The sequence below is a fragment of the Amborella trichopoda genome, chromosome 2 (assembly GCF_054954075.1).
Source record: "Amborella trichopoda isolate Santa Cruz 75 chromosome 2, AtrichopodaSantaCruz75HAP2 v2.0, whole genome shotgun sequence".
NCBI classification, from domain to species: Eukaryota; Viridiplantae; Streptophyta; class Magnoliopsida; order Amborellales; family Amborellaceae; genus Amborella; species Amborella trichopoda.
The window spans coordinates 17,354,159-17,376,729 of record NC_142337.1 but is presented as its reverse complement, the minus strand read 5'-3'; the positions used below and the strand labels follow the sequence as shown (position 1 = coordinate 17,376,729).

General features: G+C 37.6%; 1 protein-coding gene across 15 annotated transcripts in view; it reads left to right on the top strand.

Moving 5' to 3' along the window:
* Window positions 1-22,571, top strand: part of LPXK (tetraacyldisaccharide 4'-kinase family protein) — a 66,586-nt gene that overhangs the window by 35,436 nt on the left and 8,579 nt on the right. For 9 of the 15 annotated variants that reach the window (XM_011629307.3, XM_020674459.2, XM_088858201.1 and 6 more), the window contains 2 exons: window positions 11,339-11,548; window positions 15,615-15,674. In XM_011629307.3, coding sequence (XP_011627609.1) covers window positions 11,339-11,548; window positions 15,615-15,674 — 270 coding nt within the window. The remainder of the gene's footprint in view (window positions 1-11,338; window positions 11,549-15,614; window positions 15,675-22,571) is intronic. The other 6 variants (XM_011629309.3, XM_088858205.1, XM_088858210.1 and 3 more) reach the window with 1 other exon arrangement.

Genomic DNA, 22,571 nt, shown 5'->3' with positions numbered 1-22,571 from the left:
TTCCCTAATACACACGTAATTTTATTGATTCGTTACTTTGGAGTTCATCCTTTATACTCTAATTGGGAGTGGTCGCTTGAACCATCTTTCGAGGCCCCCATGGATTGTATGATTTGATTCAATAGCAAGGTGTTTGTACTTTGTAATGAAGGCACCAATTAAAAAAAATATTTAGCTGCGTAGAGGGGCCGGCAAAACTGTGTCCCATCTCCTATCTACAATCTTAATTATAGGCTTCTATATGCTTTCATCATCATTAAGGACCATCTTGATGTCTTCTTTTGCTTGAATCATTGCCTTATGTATGAGACTTATGAGGACATCATGACATTGGGTGTTTTTTTTGGATGGTGAAAATAACATTATTTGATCCTGTAATTTTTTTTGGCTATCTTAAGTGTATTTATGTAACTTTGCCATGGCCAGTCCCAAGCCTGGGGAAGGAGGAGGGTTGTATTAGGTTTGCGGCCATCTAAAACTTTTGCCACATCTCTTTCCATGAATCCTGATTTGTGTCTCTGACCCAAATAGTTGGGATAAGGTTTAGATGATGATGATTTGAAGTGTATTTATGTCTTTTGGAGTTGGAGAGAATTCATGGGTAGTCTAGTCTTTTATTATTAGATTTTAATTTAGGGGTATTTTAGCTCATTATGTTTAAGTAAAATTGTATAAAAGGGGAGAGGGAACCACCTTGCACCTTCGGAAATTTTTTTTTTTGGGACTTTAAGAAAGAAATAAAAACCTAGATAGGGCTTCTTGGATTCTTTGATTTGTAGCACCTCACAGGATCACTCCCTGCCAAGGTCTTTTTTATTATTTTTTAATTTCTTATTCTCTTCTTTGCTCTCTACTCTATTCCTCTCGTGCATTCCCTTTTCTTTTCCTTCAATTTTTTTGTCTCCTCCATTCTTATCCCTTCTTTCCTTTTCTTTCCCTAAATTCTTTTGTCATCACTTTTCTTTTCCTTCTTCCTTTTTGTTTCCGTAAATTCTTTTATATATCCTATTTTTTGTTTCTTGTTTCTTTTCTTTCTCCCTTTTCCTTTATTTTTTTGAGGTAATAATTTCCTTTTTCTTATCATTTTCTTCTTCCATCTTTTTTTTCCTTCTTTTCCCTTATTTTATTCTTTCTTCATATTTTGTTTTGCTTTATTATAAACCTCCAACCTTGAAACATACCCCATTCAAAGGATTTATTAAAACGTTAATAATAGTAACCAAAACATACCCCATTCAAAGTTCTTAAAATTAACCAAAACAAAATCTATTAAAAATTTTAACCCTGAATTTGAGTGGCCTCCAAGTATGTTTTAGGGTCTTGTAACCAAAGATTAGCTCGTGGTTGAACTTAGGATACATCAGTAGCCCATAGAGGGCTTTGCATCACCATTAACTAATTGTAACAGTATCACCGAAGGATGTGAAACAAGTGGACTGAATATGTACTTAACAAGGTTTGCTTTGAGTTTCTCCCATCTTGATGCTTTGACCACTAAGTTTTAGTCCCTTTTTCAGAAGTGAACATGCTTCTTAAAGCATCTTTATGCTTGTGTAGGCTTTGAAGAGTGAGATGTGTTGTGGAAAATTATTTATTTATTATCTCACTCTGTATTCATTGTGAATTCCACCATCGTGCTTAAGACTAACATATGGTAAAGAAAGGGCCCTAAAACATACTTGGAGGACACTGAAATTCAGGGTTGTCTCTAATATAGACAAGCCCAAAATATATGCTTTCTTTGAAAGAAGGACAATGTGATCTAGCACAGTATCTATAGTTTAAAATTTTTTCATTCTTTCTTTACAATACTGGCCAGATCACTTACATATGTCCAAAAATACAACATTAATTTATAGAAATAAAACTTAATACAACCTAGGATCTTCTTATGCATACCATTGCAATTCTATACAATCCAACAAAAATAGAATGCATGAAGAATCGATAAACATGAAGTCATTAGAACTACCGAATACCTTGCCTCAGGTTACCCTCAAGGATATTGTACACCCCACACCAGTTCTCCGCCACCGGTGGTGCACTGGATCTTGAATCTCAGCAAATGGAAGCTGTGGCTATACCCTCTTCTTCAAAAGTATGAGAACATGTGGTTGCATAACATGGGGCTTCTCCTCTCTTGATCACAACTATATGGGGTGTGCCCCCCTTTTTACACTTTATGGAGCATAGCCCCTTCTCTTTCTTTGTAAGTCTTTGAGAGGGTGAGAAATAGGGGCGGCAATGGGTCGGGTATGGGTCTGGTCCTATTGGACTTGGACCCGAATAAGCCAAGGTGGACCCGTACTCGGACCCAAACCCGATGGGTCCAGAGAACCCTATACCCGTACTCGTACTTGTACTTGTAATAACCCTATGGCCCCGCCCTACCCGTACTTGTAGCCAGACTCCAACCACTCCCAAAATATGTAGGAGAGAGAAAGAGAGAGAGAGAGAGAGAGAGAGAGGGAGAGGTTAGTATCTGCAGTTTTTCATTGTTTACAAAGAGTTAGACACTTGGAGTTCAAGCAAGGGTTAGGACTTACGGTTTTGGAGAGAGATCTCCTTGCTTCCTCTCCCTCTCTCTCCTATCTCTCTCTCTCTCTTCTGCGGTGTTCACAAAGGGTTTTTGCAGTGTTTACAATGCAAAGCTGTAAATCCTCAATTTCTCAGTTCCTCATCACTGTAAAACCCTAAACCCTAATTTATCCAATTTTCTCGTGTCAATGGATTCTCGCCACAAATTCTGCGCCAGAGCAACCGTTTGCTCCATCAAATATGCCATGAACTTAAAAGTATTTTCAGTTCCAATCTATGCCCGTAGGAGTTCCATCGACAAATCACTCTTCTTCTGCAATAGCTTCCAATTGCTGTCTCTTGAACTTCACCAAAATTTCAGGGTGCTGAGCTTGGCCATTTAAAATTGGGATCGATGAACTTCACTGAAATTTCAGCAACATTTCGGTAGACAGCAATTGAATTTCATACCATGGGCCACTAACCTAATAATTTACATGATGGAGAAGAAGCCATGTCATGGGCCACTAACCTAAAAATTTACATGATGGAGAAGAAGCCACGTCAGTGAAGTACCACCAAAAGTTGTTGGCACATTCGTTGAAACATTGCCAAAAAATAGGGCACACAGAATATTGTCAGCCCCTGGTCAAAAGGCCGGTAATGTTAAATGGTGAAAACCTATGGTTCGGGTATGGCCCGGGTCGGGTAGGGCAAGACTCGTATGCTAAGTTGGACCCAGACCCTACCAGTGGGTCCAAAACTTGGACCCGTTTCGGAAATACCCACCAGGTCCATGGTCAGGTCCGGATCCATTGCCAGCCCTAGTGAGAAAGAGAGATGAGAGTAGGGAGAGAGGGTGGTGTGCCATCGTACGAGGAAGAGAGAAAGAGAGAGAGAGAGAGAGAGAGAGAGAGAGAGAGAGAGATCAAGTTAGGTGTAGAGAATGCTCTCCTAATATTATGTATTATAACTCAGAGTCTAGGGGCTTGGGAATTAGGGTTAGTCATCATTGTAGAGTTTCAACTTGATGTAGATCATAGGTGACCTATGGGGTAAAAGATCTTAGTCATACAATCCTTAGATCAGCCATTATGATCTAAAGGAAGGTACTAGAGCCTTATTCCTCAGCTTCCTTAACCTAATCCTATCAAGTATTTTGAGGAGAGAAAATATACCATGTATTTTCTTTTTATTTCAATTAATCTCTACACCTTCCCCTTTTAAAATCAATTAACCTCTTTCATAAAACTTTCAATTTTAATTTCAAATCAATTAAATGGCTTATTCAACAAGCCACATAATATGGAAACAAGACAATGTGGGGCATCCCACTTATGGAGACCATAGTGGGCCGCACACCCCCATCTAAATGGGCCTAATGTGGTGGACCCCAATGAATTTTGGGCCCCCACAAGCATAAATAAATTTTAAAAGAAATAAAATGAGAAATACACAAGTATTTTATTTTCTCTCTGAATATTTAAATACCTGAAATTCAGTTTTAGCTAATTTAGAAAATAATTTTGATAAAATGAAATATGCAGAGACCTTCTAAAAATTTATTTTAATATTCTAAAAATGATCTAAAACAAAATTAATTATTTTAAAATTATTTTGATGGGAACCAGATGCAACTTCGTTAAGGAAAATGCGAAAATACTGAGGCACTCTATCTTTACTAGTGACTATATCCCACATTCACTTTCTCAAATTGACCTAGTAGTTCCCATGACATATAGTCTATCGCATGGGTTTATGATTGGACTGCCAAAGCCAACCAATACGTGATGAGAACACAATCCTTGTTTATGGACTATAGGTTCCCCCTAGGAACAAGCCTAGGTCACACAAACTTGTGCACACTTCTCGCAATTAATGCATGGGGGTTTCTCTTGCACATGTGCATGTCATATCCTCAATGGTGTCTGCTTCTTAATGCGGCTATCATATGTACATGTTATGCGATGGTCCTGATGAGGATTTGGCTCTTGTCCTTTCAGGCCCTCCAATCGCACAACAAGGGTCACACTGACCCTTAGCCAACTACCCTGGGCATCTCTCCAACCTCATCAAAGGCTAACCTTGCAAACCCTTCTCAGTTGTGCTTTATGCCCAGGTCTCATAGTGTTTTAGAACTCAACTCGGCCTAGCTCGTAAAGCAGTAGTTTGAGTTTTGACATCAATATTGCCAACTTCAGCCTCTCTGAATCATAATCGTTTGGTCCCTCCTTACTGTACTCCCACTGGAGTTATCATATCACTATAGTCATAGTTTTACATGCTCTCGTAAGGTCTTTAAATGGCTAAATAATCTCAGCATTCTTTTCAATGTCAATAGATGCCTAGTTGTGTAACAATTGGTCACATTGTCTCTGATAACTTGTACCATGTGCTCCTCCCCAACCTCATCAACAATGTGATCCATTAACTTAAACAAGTACTTCACATCATGTGCACAGCCTGATAAATTAATAGATTTCAAGATAGAAATACCTAAGGAACAATTAATCAAATAATTAATAATTGAACAAGATCTTATAGTCAACCTGCCATCACATAAGATTGTGACCTCATATTTCTCCATCCCATCTCTTCGAAAATAAAAAATGCTCTTAATATCTTTCACTACATCTTTCAATAGGGGCTTGCTTAGCTCATGAAATGTAGGGCCTTTGGGCCCATGTTTGAATTGCCTAATTTCCAATCGTAACCTTGAAGCTATAGTTATAGGTTAAAACTGCATCCATCATGCCCTTTGAGTGAGGTCTTTTTGGCCCAACACGACTAATATTTATCAATTTCTATCTCATAATCCTACAAATACTTCAATTTCATCATCCTCTTCATCATTAAATATTTACTCCTCATTCAGCACTTCTTGTTCATTCACTGCTCTCTTTTCTTTTGTTTGTTTATGCCTATCTATATATGCTTTAATCTCTCTTTTGATTTCATCAATTGCTTTTGTGCATGCCGTTACATTCCCCAAAATATTGGTAAGATGTTCCTTTTGCTGGAAATTCCCTAAGTATAGGTTTGTCCACTACTATAAACACTATTTTGATCTTTAGGTTAGTGAGTTTTGCATATTCCAAAACCGGATCATTGTTACTCAAGTAGATAAAGACATTGTTTGAGGGGAAAAAAAAAAATAGTAGGCCATAAAACTTACCGAAAAACTCAATTTTCTTCAATGTCAAATTCAAAATCAAAGGACATTTCGATTTTGGTTTTAATCTCCTTGCTCCTTGAGACCCTTGATTCCTTGATAAATCTTCACCCGAGATCATTCAAAAACATAACACAAATACACGCAAACTTTGCTCAAAGAATCCCTAAACTTTGTCGAATTCTTGGGGGAAGGGTGGAATCTAGTTTTGATTTTTCGTTTAATCTTCATAGAACCCTCAAAAAATGGTTCTAAGGGGGTTTGAGGGTAATACCCCTCCTTCGAATCCAAAATTCTTTCCCTCCCTTTTCAGGGTTGGGGGGAGTTAAAATAATGCCCCTGCTCATGTATTATTTCAGCCCACAAGCAGGCGGTGCTATGCATGCGCATTAAATTGTGTGATGCATCTGTGCATTCAGGCAATCTGTTGCCTTTGTGGGCTCATAGGTGGCTCTTTGCAGTCCAGCCAAGGGCTTACAGTTTTGATGTGGCTGCATAGAGCAGTGTGCAGCCACATTTGATAACTATGTAAATTACTGAACAGCAGATGCTTTTTGGGTGTGTCATTGACTAACTTACAGATTTGTATGTCTCACAAACGACGAGGAATCAGATGCAGAATATCTAACCCCACCAATAGCACGTCAGTGTGAAACTGCTCAAGCAAGCTCTAGGAACCTGTTTGAGACCATGGATTGTCTCTTTGAAATGGAAAATGCAGAGCATTAAAAAAAGTATCCAGCTACATGTTCGTAAATCTCCTAATGTAGATTTGCATTATTTTTTGAAAAGATGCTGAAAGATTGCATGCCACCTCCATTTATGATCGATTTAATTGATGGGGAAATGCCTGATGATGAGCTCCCAAATAGGCAACAATAGAAAGTATTTCATGTCATTGCATCATGGGTGTATCATTAGCTATATTTCAGTCTTATTGCAGGACGGTCTCCGAATTGGGCCCTAGATATTTGATAGAGGTTGATGAATTCTAAATGGATGAGAACCATAGTTTCCCAAAACCAATTGATTTAGGAATTGGAAGCGTGGAATCACCACCTGTTGGAAGATTCCTTTTTTCAGAATCAACGTCCATACAAGAGGAATTAGAGGGGGTGAGATTCTTATTTTTAAGAATCAAGATTCGACCAAAATAGAATCGAGATTGCTACATAGATGGAATCGTCCAATATGGAATAGAGATTTCAATATCTTTAGAATCGAGAGGGAACTGAGAGCGAAATAATACGTGTCTCAATGCCATTCATTGACCAACATGCCATACATGCATGTTTACATTATAATACATTGCAATCTCTCCATTGAACCAATCCAATGCATACGTAAATAATTATGTAGAGAACTTGCACCAACACTTCAGTTTCTATTGGTTATTTCATGCCAATAATTATGAGTACCTTGTAGCTTGAGATTGAGTGTCTAGCCTGAGTAGTTTGATGCTTAAAAACTTCTAAACAAGTGTAGAATGAGATTCACCAATTGCAGAATAAAAAATCAGTAAATATTGGAAACGAGATTTTATAAGTGTTGGATTCGAGATTCTTAAAATAAGGAATCGAGATTCTAGACTTCACAAAAACGGATCCCGTGAAGATTTCTAGTTGGAATTCGCTGAATCAGGTTTTTGAATAGGAATTGTGACCTTCAGTGAGAGATTTGATAATTATGATTAGAACGCGCGGCTTCAAGATGTTGAAAAAAGAAAAAAAGAACAATGATTGGGACTCTTTGGGATTCCAAAAAGATCCATTAAACCATAGCTAGCAAATGAAGCACCAAATTAGACCTTGTAAATTACAAGAAATAATTTTCTCATTTTTTTCCCCCAAGAAAAGTAAGAGCTAATCTTGAATTTCTACATTTATTGTGTTTTTCCGAAATCTGGAAGTACGAAGTGAATTTCAATAAACCAAAGTATACTAGGATCTTGTACACCATAGTTGATAGAATTGAAAAGTTGTAGGATAACTTCACTCAAGGCCAAAAGCATGACAACTAGGCGAGACCAAAAAATGTAGCGATAAAAAAATTAAAAAGAATCTTTCATTCCTAGAAGAACCCCTCAAAGAAATTTCAATATGCCTCCACTAAAGAATCTATTGGTTGCAAAGCTTAGTAGAGTTCCCAAGTAAGTTAGGACTGCTCTAAGAATTCTAAATAAATATAAGTTTCTCATCTCACATCATCATCATCATCTGAGCCTTATTCCAACTATTTGTGGTTGGCTTTACGAATCCTTTTCCCCAATTCTGCTCTATCAAGGGCCACACCCTCAGTCGAACTATGAGTCACTGTTGGATCAGGATTCATAATATGTATGTGCAAAAGTTTTCTACTAGCTGCCAACCTAACATGACCTTCCTCCTTTCTCATCTGGGCTTGAGATTGGCATTGGCAGAGTTAAGTTTCTTGTCTGTGCAAAAAAAGTGCTCCTAACAATATGATGTATGATTTTCTTGAAAGATATGTTAAATTCCACTTGATCATGGTAGTCGAAGATCCTTTTGTCATGAAACTTCAGTATAGGGCCTTAAATTAGCATATCAGGTTTATCAAAGTCATGCCTTTCTACATCTTTGTTATCTGAAGTTGTGATGCTACAGAAACGTGTTCTAACGTATTACATAAATAATATTGGTATGTGATCTAAAACTTTTATAGATTCTATCTCAAAAAACTCAAAAACAAACTTAAGGGTTGGAGTGATGTTTTTTTTTTGTGGGGTCTGTAGTTAGATTAAATTTTTTTTGTTTTGGTTTGATGGGATCCTACATTACAATGACACGGGTAAGCAAATTAATTTGGGCACTGACATGGTGTCTGCCATGGCTCCCAAGAGAAGGGTTGTTAGATACACATCCTTATAATGCTTAGATCCCGACATGTGTAACTGAGAGTACTTGTATATAAATCTTAAATATTAATTAAATAACAATAAATTAATAAAAAATTATGATGCATGTCGAAATCTTGGCCGACATTTAAAGTTTTGGACACATTCCGTACACACCTAAATCAATGGAGTGCATTTCTTGAATTTCAAGAAGCATGTTCAAAATTTTGGACAGACTTATGTTCTTGGCTTACATGCAGAGCCTAGAGTGGTTGGTGCAAACAACCAAAAAAGAAAATACATCATGACACCAGAAAAATGTGTCAGGTGGCATATCTGAGGTGTCAATACATGTATAGGATGTTTTGTGTTGAACATGCTGATTCTGATACCATGTTGTTGTCTTTGTTACAGGGAGTGACTCCTATACCACGTTGGTGTTTGGTTTGGTTTTACTAGTTTTGATATGTGTACCATGTTGAAGTTAAAGAGAAACTGATTTTCATTAAGAAAAGAATTGAAGGATTAATCATTATGTGTCCAATAGTAGTCCAGATGTTGACATTAAGACTTGCAGAAAAATAATTGCAAATAATTATGTGAGGTCGAAAACAACAGATATCTTGGGTTAGGCCTATGTAGGTGTTCCCAAAATTAATAATATCCAAGAGAGAATGGTCTAGGTTTTCTAAAGAGAGCAAGGGATCTTCTCGAGTGATCGTCCTCGGGTTTGGTTTGGGAATAAATCCAAATGGGTTTCTACCTTTTTTGTCAAATGTTTTATAAGGTTTGGAGGAATTCGGTGTGTGAAAGAGAGTTGCCTTGAGGTTAATAGCCATTTTGACTTTATTGAGTTTTGTAACTTGTAGAGTAGCCTTTTTTTTTCTCTTAGAGTAGTTGTTTCTTTATCTACTGCACTGAAAAAAAAGTCGCCACCTGGCCGACAAACTTCCTAGGCATAGTCTAGGTGGTGGGGTGTGGGCGGGCATGCTTAAGGCAGGCACCTAGGCGGTCAAGGCGGACGCCTAGACAGTCTGGGCAGCCACTTGGTGCCATCCCTTAAAACAAAAAAAATAATAATTCAACTCCACCTAAACAAAAATTAGTTCTGGTATTGCCTTTCTCTCTCTTGGGTCCATGTGCTCTCTCTACGTATGAGAAGAAGAAGAAGAACATGGACTCCAAGTATTCGATGCGCGACCTCTCTCTCTCACACACACACATACACACATATACCTACAAAGATACACATGGACCCATATGCTCCCTCTTTTCATTTAAGAAGAAGAAAAAGAATAAGATAACCTCCAAGTGTTCGATGCAAGGTCCCTCTCTCTCGCAGACTCTATCTCTCTCTCTCTTTCTCTCTCTCTCTCGACGTATCCTCCAAGTGTTCATAACCTCTCTCTCACAAATACAGATCCAAAAGAAAAAAAGAGGATGATTTTTAAGAATTTCATGCGAGACCTCACGCACACATATTCATGTGCATGCACACACTCACACATTCACAAAACACACACACACACAAAACAACATATGGCCCCACCCCAACCTCCTTCCCTTAGGGCCGCCCAAGTATCTGGGCGCCTACCTAAGCAGCTGCATCCGCCTTCTTGAACATTGATCTACTGGATGAGTTATCCCTGCATATATGTCTGGTTATTTTCTATTGTTATTTTGAGTACGGTACTCAAAATTTGTATAAACTAGAGAGCTGTGAATCCAATACATTCCAATTCTTGATGTGCCATTTTCCCTAGTATGACGATGTTTCTAGAACAGACAAATCATCAAGGGAAAAAAAAATAGACTGTTGCTAGAACTGACCAACGTTTAAGACTTTTGACTGATTGAAGCATCAAGTCATTCTAGTTTTAAAATAGGATAGGTTAGCTTCTCTATGCTTATGAAATATTACAAAAGCCAACATATTCCATTGGCAAGGTATAATTTATAGAGGAAGTAATGAATGACACATAAGATATTTGTATATAATAAACCCCAACCCCACTTACACCCCCAAAGGCATGATTTCCAAAATATCAAATTATACTCTTTGGGGAAGTTACGGAATCCCCCATCCTATTTCCACCTTCAAGAACCTTTCATTGGCTCCGAAACATGTCAATTCCTTTATCAGTAACTCTTAACTCTGTCTGTGAATGTGCGTGTGTTCACCCATGTGCATGTACGCGTGCATATGACAACAAGGGGTTTGGAGAGTTGGAATGAGATAGGGGAATCCCAGCAATCCCTAAATTCTATGACAAAGCAATGTTGTTGGTGCTGGATTGACACTAAACATATGGAAAATAATCTTGCTGAGTGTAGTATGCATGTTCAAGCATTGTTTGATGGAGGCCCTCATCCTTAAGTTCATTTACCCTTTAGCATCTTTACACCTACTATGCAACACTTTCTAATGTGATTTACTAATAAGCAGTTCTTTGGGTAGATCAGCATCCCTGGTTCGAATCCCAATGCTGACCTACCCAAAGAAAAAGCATTCATTGGTTTATAACTCGCAACTGTGATAGTTTCTTTCCAGCAGTGAATGTGGGATTGGAGTTGGTGTTTATTTTGGCAAATGTTCTTTTTCATTCTCCTGTTGTAGCAAATGAACATTCAAATAGAATGTGCCTAAAATATTTATTTGGTTCAAACTTGGGACAATGGGTTTGAGTGGTTAACACTATAACCCATTAGACCACTGCCTGCTGCTAGTGCTGCTAGGCAATCCAAAACTGTCCTGTGAAATGTTTAGTAACATGTTTTTCTCTATTGTGATGAAGGTATCCTATGCTCAACTCAGAAGTATTAAGTCAAGGATCATTGAAGTTAAGGATACAATAAATATTTTCTTTAGTAGACTGGTTCCTTGCTACTTCTTTGAAGCTAAAAATCATTCTTCCACATTGCCATTAAAGCTAGCGGCGAATACAATTGTCTTATGTGTTTCTGCAATTGGTTGTGCTGAAGCTTTTGTACGAACAATTAAAAAGGTACTACATTCTTTGACACATTATGTTCTTGTCCCATTCTTTTCTTGGTCATCTTTCAATTGTGCTTATTGGGGTTATAGATTTGAAAAATGTATGAACTTCGTCATATAGTTTCTATTGAAGGACCCTATTGAATGGCTGTTTCTTAATGGTCAATGCTTCCAAGTCCTTGGGGTACTGGTGTAGCTTTGTATCACTCCATAGTGCCGTCTGACCAAAATTTGGGTGTCTAAATGCTCTTATGTACAATAGGCTTCTTCTTAGAAGGAAGGGGGCCCAATTCCTGGGCATGGTCACCTGTTTTCTTTCTTACACATGGGGACTTTTGAGCATCCATAATTAACTTGTCAAGGAGAACCTAAGGGCAGAGTATGTTAATGTTGGTTGTGGAAACATGCCATAGAATTGGGGATGAATGGATATGTACATAAGGGTACATTTTCAATAAAAACTGTCCTAAAATACAAACATGTTGGCCTATAGGATCATAGCAGCAATAGCTCTTTTGGGTTTCCGCATTGCCTAAAGAAGTACGTTTTGCATAATTTACATTTGACTGGTCATGTTCATGAGGAAGTACAAAACATACAAACCCAAAGACCTTTTTTACGCTGGAATAGTTTAGGTAGCTCTACAATATATGGAACAAATTAGATTAAATTGTTCAGAAAGTAGACAATCTATTGACAAGATGTGTTGAAACAACTTTAACTCAAAGACTTATAGGAACATATGATTCAGTACGATATTTGCACTTCAATGTGATGGATTTTACATTCTAGTGCACCATTTTCCTTTTCACTTGCGTGGTCAACTTGAACAAGAACTCGTTTGGGCAGAAACAATTCTCCTCCATCAACTCGACTCATCAAGTGAGTGAGTATTTATAAATGTATAGCCACCCAATTTGAAATTGGCTAGTTTTCTTAATTCTTAAAACCCTAAATTTCTTAAAAACTATAACTCCGTATCCTAGCCACTTTCTCATACCTAAAACCCAAACTTTAAACCTCTCCAATATGTCAAACTTGTCATTCTAGACACCATTGAACTTAATAATCATAGAAAACTAACCCCAACACCCCGACACTCAGAAACCTAAAAATCGATACCCTAAAGTCCTAGCCTTGTAGGTCCCTTAACATGCAATCAAACTAGGTCAAACTTGATTATAAATTACAGAGGAGATCACAAGCTTTCAAATGGCCCAAGAATCACTCAAATCCAATACTTAGGGCCCAAACAAATTTTTTCGTAGAAAATTTCATTTTGTAACGACACGGAGCGCGTCATCAAGCCCATTGCGCTAGATGTCAAGATATGCGTCATTTTCCTTTGTCAGTCCCAAGAAATTCCCAAAAGTTTTAAAAAATTAGGTAATATTATTTAGTTTTTCTTTGGAATCTTCTAGAAGGTTCTAATATTATTTAGGTTTTTTCTAGAATCTTCTAGAAGGTTCTTGGATTTAGTTTGGCTCTGCTTTTGACCCAATTTGAACCTAGGAAACCTAACCATAATCAAACTAGAACTCATAATCTCCAAGAATTATTTTCTAGGATATGCCTAAGACCCAAGCCTATATAAACCCCTCTCTCCATAGAAAATGAACCAAAATTCATGAGCTAACTCTTAAAAAATCAGGAGAACATCAAAAAAATCCTAGAAAAACCTTAGAAAATCCTTTGGAAATTAGGAAGCCTAGAAAATTAAGAAAAATAGCTAAAAACCCTAGGAAAATCAAGAATCCATATAAATTCATAGAAAAACCCTAGAAGTCCCTTGGAAATTAGAAAGACTAGAAAATCCCAAAAAATCTTAGATAATTATCCACAAATCCCTTAGGCTAGTCTAATACCTACAAACCCTATATCTAGGAAAATCCTAGCCAATTCTCTACAATTTCAAAAGCTTGATTTCAAAATTTGGACAAGAATTCCCTAAGCAAACAAAAAGCCCTATGGTGCACATCCCCTAGCATTCTTCTAGAAAAAAGAAGGAGAACGGTGTAAATAACCGGCGGTCTAATACGAGCACCAACTTTGGGTCCTCAAGTGTACCAGGCAATAGGCCCGAGTAGGTAAGTTTTCCTCTTTTTTCCTCTTTTCCTTTATTTTTAGTTTAATTTAGTTTAGTTCAATCTAATTTTAGTTTCTGGGTTTTATTATGATTTTGTATGATTTCAAGCCAGCTCTGTGCAGTTCTCAAATAAGGTTGATCTTGCGAGATTAGGATTCTTTCTGATCCGTAATTTGGTGGAACCCCACTTTCTATCGATTGTAATTTTTAACAGTGTAAAGCATAAATTTGGGGGAGGTTTCAATTAAGATCTCTTCATATTTGCATTGTAAACAAATGTAACTAACACGAAGTTATATCAGAGCTTTACATTTTGATATGAATTCTATGTTGATTGACTAACACATGTTTTCTCCATTGTGGTAGCATACTGACATACCTTTGGTGAGGAGCTGTGTTTGGTTCCCAATATGCGCATCTTTCTTTAATTCTTCACGTTTAGTTTGAAAAACTCAGTAGTTTTTCCGGTTGCATTATTTGACTCTGCACGTTGAGGCAGTTCCAGTTGTGGCTGAGTAGCCCTGCAGAATTTGCGTTTTCCTAGAGCTGCTTATAATCCCTTAAATGGTCAAAATGGTTAAAATGCGTAGTGCATATATGCCCTCTAAGTGAGAGCCAAGAATTTCGTTCATATTTGCAATTAAGTTTCAACTAAGCTAGAACAGGTTTTAAAGACGATAAAAGTATTGTTAGTCTTAAGTTGACCACATGCATCAAGAAGAGGTGCCAATTGCTGTAATCTAATGCAATAATAGCTAGATGCATAGTGACTTTAGAACTTCACTATAAACATCAAAAGCATGTTTGTTCTCAAGGGAACCGCCAGGATTAAACCTGATTGCAAATGGTATAACTCTATTTGAACCAGTGGTCCAATATGACTGTGACAACTTCGCTTGGAGGTTGACTTGATTGATTCCTTGAGAGGCTGCATGGCGTTGTGTAACAGAAGATACAATGTCCAAGTCCAACTAGAGGAGATATATAATAATCTAGTCATATAATCTGTACCAATCAGTTTCTCTGGGACAAGATCCTAAACAATGCTTCATTGATTAGATGCATAGATAGAATAATTATTCCCAACAAGTTGTCCCATGCAGACAAAATTTATTACTAAGTTGGGAACATAATACACATTCGATGAGGTAAATTGGTGATAAAACAAGTAAAAAAGATCAAATGCCAGAGGCATGAAGAAGAGTGTAATTGATTGTAAAATTATTTGTTTATAATTGCAATGTTGACTGCTAAAGATTTCTTCAAAAAAATGTTGACTGCTAAAGATTACATGGGTTTGTAGTCATATCCTGGGAGGCACTTGATGTCAAAGTGTGATATCTACATATACATAGAAAGAAGCAAAGAGGAATACAGAGAAAGACAAGCATTGTCACAGTTGCCCTTTGAAAGTGATGCTTTATTAAATGTAATCTCTGGCATCCATTTGATTGGAAGGGGGCCATCCATGTAAACAAAGTAAATTGATCTCATGGGAGCAACTAGCTTGGAAATCTTTTAGATCTTATAGGACTACATAACTGAGGGGATCTTTTTAATCTCATGGGACCACATATCAAGGGCATCCTTTCTATCTGAAAACTGATTAGCTTGGATCCACCTCATGAACAGTTGCAGTATTGAAAAATCGATTTTGAGCCCTTGAAGCTGTAGATCCGATTGTCCCTCAAATGGATGGTCTATGGTTAATTCTCGAGGGTTTCTTGATTTGCATCATTCTTTGAGCTCTAAATTGATTATTTTTAAATGCTCTGAAAAATTTTCGGATCAAAAACTCGGTCACACATGTACACCAAATCGTTTCACACACAAACACACACACATACACAACTACCCCTTCTTATCTTCTTTGGATAGTGACATTGATTTGATAATGATATTGAACTTTCATTGGTTCTAAATAAGGAAAAAAAATTGATATGAAACTTTTATTGATCTAATTTTTATGGAATGCTCCATTTCTTTGCAGCTTGGTGCATTGCATGTAGACATTATGGATTTCAGTGACCATCACATTTTCAAAGAGAAGGTAATTGGGGCTGTTATTATAGATTTATAACTATTACCATGAGTTTGTTTATCTTTTTGTGCAATACATTCCTATTTGATTTGATGAATTATATGGTCATCTTCTTCTTATGCATGTAACTCGGAGAAATACTTCAATAAGATATTTGGTAATTGTAAGTGTTGTTCTTTGCCTCTTTAACTAAGGGTTGGTTAAGGTGATCTTGCCAAGTATCTAGAAAAACTTCTTTTCTTATTGTGCAGTCTCAGCACCATCCAGGACACTTGCATTGGCTCATAAACATTCATCTATGATGTGGTTGTAGTGTATGTGTGCATGTTAGAGAGAGCAGTACTGGGAAAGTTTGGGAAGTGATATCCGTAGGTCTGACTATTTGAGATATTTGTTATCTTAATGGCATGGTTATTTCCAAGGTGCTCGATATGACGTCACATGCCGTGGGTTTTCTTATTTTTATTTTCTTTTGGGGCACTAATGAAGCTAAATTGAGTTATTTCAGCCATAGGAGCATAGAAGCACCAATTGGAATTGTTAAGATTGAGAGAGAAGAGAGCAATAGAGAGTAATATTCAATCACAAGATAAAGTAAATACATATGTTTTTGATACACTACAAATTGTACGGCAGTGTGCCCTATATTTGCACGGATGCCTATGGGGTTTACATATGGGTACGTCAACATGCAAAAGAATTACAACCATTACAGCAGGACTTACAATAACTGTTACAGCAAGTTTTGATGGGCATGAGGTCCATTATTCATAGGAGTTGATGTTTTAATAGGTGTGAGCCTATAACACCATAATAGCCACTACATGATGCCATAACATTTGCTACACTCCCCCTCAAGCTGGAGCATATATCATATATGCGTAGCTTGTGTATAGGACTTACACCTATTATACAGGTTTTAATGGGCATGAGCCCACAACAGTTGCTACACTCCCCCTCAAGCTGGAGCATATATATCATATATGTGTAGCTTGTTCAGAGTATCCTTTCGTCAAACTCAATTAGAGGCCTTAGTAAGTAGGTCTGCCAATTGATTCTCGTAGTGAACAAATAGAGTACATATTGTCTTTGAAGCGACCTTTTGTCTGAAAAAGTGGCAGTCAACCTCAATGTGCTTTATTCTTTCATGAAATACCGGATTCGAGGCAAAATAAATTTCCGCTTGATTATCACAATGTAGAGGAATGGGATATTTTTCTGCTTAATTATCACAATGTAGAGGAATAGGAGTTGATACTTTGATACCCATCTCTTGAAGAAGAGAATGAAGCCAAAATATTTTGCATGTAGCACTTTCCATTGCTCGATATTCGGCTTCTGTTGAAGATCGAGCTATAACACCTTGCTTTTTACTCTTCCAGGTGATCAAATTATCACCCACTGTCATAAAATAGCTACTGGTAGATCGTCGAACAAGAGAACACCCGTCCCAATCCGCCTTGCCAAAACCTTGTACATCAAGATGACCATGACTGGTATAAAGTAGCCCTCTCCCTAGAGCAGATTGTTAATATCGTAAAATGCAATAAACAACCTCCATGGGATGGGAGCATGGTGTGTGCATGATGCAGGAATCCATCAATGCATAAGCTGCTTACAGTATATGCAATGTTTGGCCATTTGATAGTCAAATAAACAACTCTACCCACTATTCTTTGATATACACCATGGATACTCAGAGGCTCTGACTGTCGATCATAGAGTTTGTGATTAACCTCTATAAGAGATTCTATTGGTTTAACTCCAAGCATTCATGTCATTGTGATGCAGGAAGGAAGGGTGGGAAGTTAAATCAACCTTTTCCTGAATAATTTTTCCCGCCATCACATGGTCCTTTGAGACAAAAAAATTCCTTGTTTAGACTTAGCCACCTCTATTCCAAGGTATTATTTCAATGAACCAAGATCCCTGATGTTAAAAACACCCCTTAAAAACACCCCTTTTGAATTTCGTGATCATTATTTCCTTTGAGCACAATATCATCCACATATACTATTAGTATTGTGGTAGAACGATTCTATGAGAATTCTTATGAAAGCCTTTCATTTGCTTCTCTTCCATGGAAGTTTCATTCCCAAAATGTATCTTGATTTTTGGCCTACTTCTAATTCTAATGATCAATTCAAACTTTTATTAAAAAGCTAGACCTTGGTTCTATTTCATCTCTTCAACAAGTTTAGTAATGAGCATAACGCCTTTATTGTTCTGATGGAGAACACCTCTGATTAGCTTTTCGAGGAATTTTCAAAGGAACAATTTCAACAAAATTTTTGAATTTCTTATTTTCCTATGTTCAATGTTTAAAAAAACGGACCGCCCGGCGCCTAGGCGCCCAAAAAAAATTTTCGCACGCCTTGATATGGGTGCCCCAACACAAGCGGCTCTACCTGAGCTGGCGCCCAGCGCCCAGCATAGTTTACAATTTTTTTTTTTTTAACTTCGCCCAAAAGGACAAAGGGGGTCATTTTGACCCTCAAGTTTGTATAAAATAAGTTTAGGGATTTATTTTTCAACTCCAAACTGAAAAAAAACAAGAAACCCTCAATCTTAAACTTATTTATGAGAATCTAAAGCAATTGCTGAGAATGGAAAGTACTTCTTGTGGATTGAAAAAGTTTGTTTTTCTGATTGAAATTAGTTTTAGGGTGCCATTGGTGGTATTAGAAGGCTTTTAAGTTGATTCGTAGCTCGACTGAGATAGCCAACATCGAAGATCAGACATTGGGTAGAAAAGGTCAATCTGTAATCTTTATTTGAGATTTATTTTTTCAATTTGAGATGTCTTTTGTGGGGTCTACTAAGGGTGGAGATCCGGGATAGAAATATTGTGCTAACCCGGATAAGAATGACAAAAATAAAATTATGTGCAATTTCTGTGGACATGTTTCTAATGCCGGCATAAATAGATTTAAGAAACATCTTACCGGTATTAGAGGTGACACCGCCCCATGTAAGAAAGTCTCAGAACTTGTAAAGAAAGAAATTTTGGAGTACATTGAAGCTGGAAAGAGTAAAAAAGTTGCAAAAAAAAAGGATATAGCAGAATTAAAGTCAAGGGTTCATATTTTTTATGATAATATTGAAACTGAAGAAGAGGATGATGAAGAGGGGGAAGAAGAGCTAGCCATGGTTGGTACTCAGAGCTCTAAGACCAAGAGGGCTTTTGGGTCTAAGAAGGCTTGTACGAGAGGGCCTATAAATAGTTTTTTTACATCTAGCCCTGAGATAGAAATTGAGAAAGGCAAGGGAAAGGGGAGAAAACAAGTGACAATTGAAAATAGGTTTAAAAAGGAAGATGGAGCCACGGTGATTCAGTATATAGGTGGTTTTACCATGCTGGTATTCTTTTAACACTGCTAGTTTGAATAGCTTCCATACAATGTTGGAAGTAATTGAGCAATTTGGACCAGGTTTGAAAGCTCCAACTCCTTATGAGATTGGAGAGCCACTACTGAAGAAAGAAGTCGAGTACATTAAGGAATATCTCAAGACTCATAATGAGGGATGGGCTAAATTTGGGGTTTCTTTAATGACAGATATGTGGAGTGATAAGAGTAACATGAATTTATTAGTAAATTGTCCCATGGGTACAATTTTTTTGTGCTCAATCGATGCTTCCAATGATGTTCATGATGCACATTATATATTTTCTTTCATTGATAAGGGTATTGAGGAGGTTGGGGAGGAACATGTAATTCAAGTGGTCACAGATAATGCTGCTCCCAATCTAGCTGCAGGTCATTTTCTTCAACAAAAGAAGCCTCGCATATTTTGGACTCCTTGCGCTGCACATTGCGTAGATCTTATGCTTGAGGCAATTGGTGAATTGCCTCCTATTAAAGGAATTATTTTTAAGGCTAAGGAGTTACAATCTTCATATACAGTCACATACTTACCCTTAGCATGATGCGCAAGTTTACAAAAAGACAGAGCTAGTGAGGCCTGGTCACTTGATTTGTCACTGCCTACCTTAGTCTACAGAGCATGTATAAGAGGAAGATCGCATTAAGGTCTATGTTTGCTTCAGAGGAGTGGAGCAAGTGTAAGTGGTCTAGAGATGCTAAGGGAATGAAGACACGAGATATTATTCTTTCGAAATATTTTTGGCGTGGGGTGAAGCATGCGATATTAGTATTTTTTCCCTTGGTGAAGGTCTTACGCTTGGTTGATGTTGATAAGCCCTCCATGGGCTTTATATATGATGCAATGGAAAGGGCTAAGAATGAGATTGCAGAGAATTTGGGCAATGATGCAGCGAAGGATGCCCCAATTCGGGAGATTGTAAATGATAAATGGGATAGGCATCTCCATAGACCATTGCATGCAATGGGGTACTACATGAATCCCAAATTCTTTTATGCAGATGCAGATATTGAGTCAAAAGGGGTAATTATGGAGGGTTTTAATGAGTGCCTTGAGAAATTAGTTCCTGATCCAAATATCCAAGATAAGATATCAACTGAAGAGCTAATTTTGTAAAAGTATTCTTTGATGTCATTTGGGAAAGATATGGCATTAAGGCAGATATTCCTTATAGGCGCATACAAAGAGAAGAAATAGGCTTGAGCAAAGGAAGCTCAATGACTTGGTTTTTGTTAGAGAGAATCAAAGGTTCAAGGAGAAGAAAAACCAGCCAAAGAAGGACCCTATCTCTTCGAAAGACATGAAGAATGCTTCAAATTGTCTACTTAGTGACCCTGGTACTGAGTAGGTCTTCCCTGGGGAGGATTTGACATGGCAAGTGGTCGAGGAGTCTTCAAGGCAAGCTTCTGATCCTAGGAGGGCCACTCGAGCAACTTCTTATGCTGGTACTTCACGAAGGGAGATAGAAGAAGAGGAGGCAGATTCAGAAGAATCCCTGGAAGAAGCGGACTATGTTGAAGAGGGTGATGATTCTGATGATGACAGCCTCAATTCTGATGCAGATGAAAGCAATGAAGATGATGATTCTTATTCTTATTGATGTCATGATTGTCTTCTCTCTTCTTTTGAAGTAACTTTAATACTTTATTGCAGCATCTTGGTTTGGGCTGTAGACATTTGGAGTTTGAAAGATTTTTATTTAGTTGTGTGGGTTGTAATTTTTTTGCCTTTTTAGACTATTTCATTGTGTGGTTTACTGGTTTTTTTATAGTTTTAGAAGTCAGTTTGTTGATGACTTGGAGAGTTGGAGACTTGGATGTTATTATGGTTTATTTTATGGATATGGAATATGGAGAATTTGAGTGTTGGAGACCTTACAGTAGCCTATTAAACTTTTAAATGTTTTGTATGATTCAAAATTTGGAATAAATTACAAATTTTGACACAAATATATGCATATATGTGCATTTGGATAACAAATATATAAAAAAAAACTAAGAATTTGCACCGCAGGGCGCCCGAGGTTCTGGGTGCCGGCCTAAGGGCCGCCTAGCATTTTTTGAAACCTTACCTATGTTCCAATTCTATTGGTAGAGGACATTGAATGTACAGAAATGGCGACAACAGAGTTTTAAAAAATACATAATGATCAGGAACACTCCTTTGAAATTAGAATTGACATATTGCCATATTGAATTTTTCAAACCAAGCCCAAGGTAACTGCTCCAGTCCTTATATAGCTTTCCTCAACTTGCAGACCTTCCCTTTCTCCCATTGAGGATAAAGCCTGGGTAGTAATTCCATATACACTTTCTCTTGCCTATCTCCATGGAGAAAAGCATTATTCACGTCTAGATGATAGAGTGGCCATTTCCTATTTGCTGCATTAGATAAAAGTACTCATACTAATTCAACTTTGCCATAGGAGCAAAATTCCCCTTATAATAACTGCGTAAAACCCTTAGCCACCAGACATGCTTTATATCTCTCAATCGATCCATTTGGTTGTGCTTCAGGGCATACACCCACCTACATCCTACACATGTTCTTTTGGTCAATCAATTACATCCCAATTTTGTTGCTTCTCTAAGGCAATCATTGCCTCAATCATGGATGCTTTCTATTGTGGATGAGCCAATGCATCTACAACTTTGGTGGGAATAGAAACAGAGGAAGCAGAGCAAAGTTATGTACAAAACGAAGGTGAAAGTAAAGCATAAGAAACAAACTTACTGATTTGATGAGAATGTACAAGCCTTTTTATCTTTTCTTATGGCAATAGGTAAATTGAATTCAAAAGACATAAGGGTAGGAGGAGAAGTGTTGGATTTTTGTGGCCATTTAAAGGCCTTATGAGAGTATGTAATCAATTTTATTATAGTGAAACAATGAACTCCAGTGGGAGTATGGTCTAGAGGGACCAAGGGACCAAGGTTAGCAATATTGATGCCGAGACTCAAGCTATGCTTGACGAGCTAGGTCAATTGAGTATTAAAACCCTAAGATACCTGGGCATAAAGCACAACCGAGAAGGGTTAGCAGGGTTACCACTTGATGAAGTCCGAGATGCCCAGGGGAGTTTGTCAAGGGATTGTGTGACCCTTGTGTGTGATTGGTAGGCTTGAAGAGCCAAGGGACAAATCTTCATCATAGACCATCACACGGCATGTACGTATGATAATCATATCGGGAAGCAAAGCACATTGAGATTGTTGCGTGTACATGTGCAAGAGATAGCCCCATGCATCAAATTACGACATGTGTGCACAGGTCTGTGTGATCTAGGCTTGTCTCTAGGGGGAACCTATAATCCATAGACTAGGATTGTGTCCCCTCACCTATTGGCTAACTTAGTAGCCCATGCATGAAACCCTGTGATAGATTGTGGATCATGGGTAATACTAGGTTAGTTTAAGAAAGTGCGTGTGGCTCATGGTCTCTAGTAGAAGATGGGGTGCCTCAGTATTTTCGCATTTCCTTGGCAAATTTGGACCCGAATCCCATCAAATTAATTTAGAAATA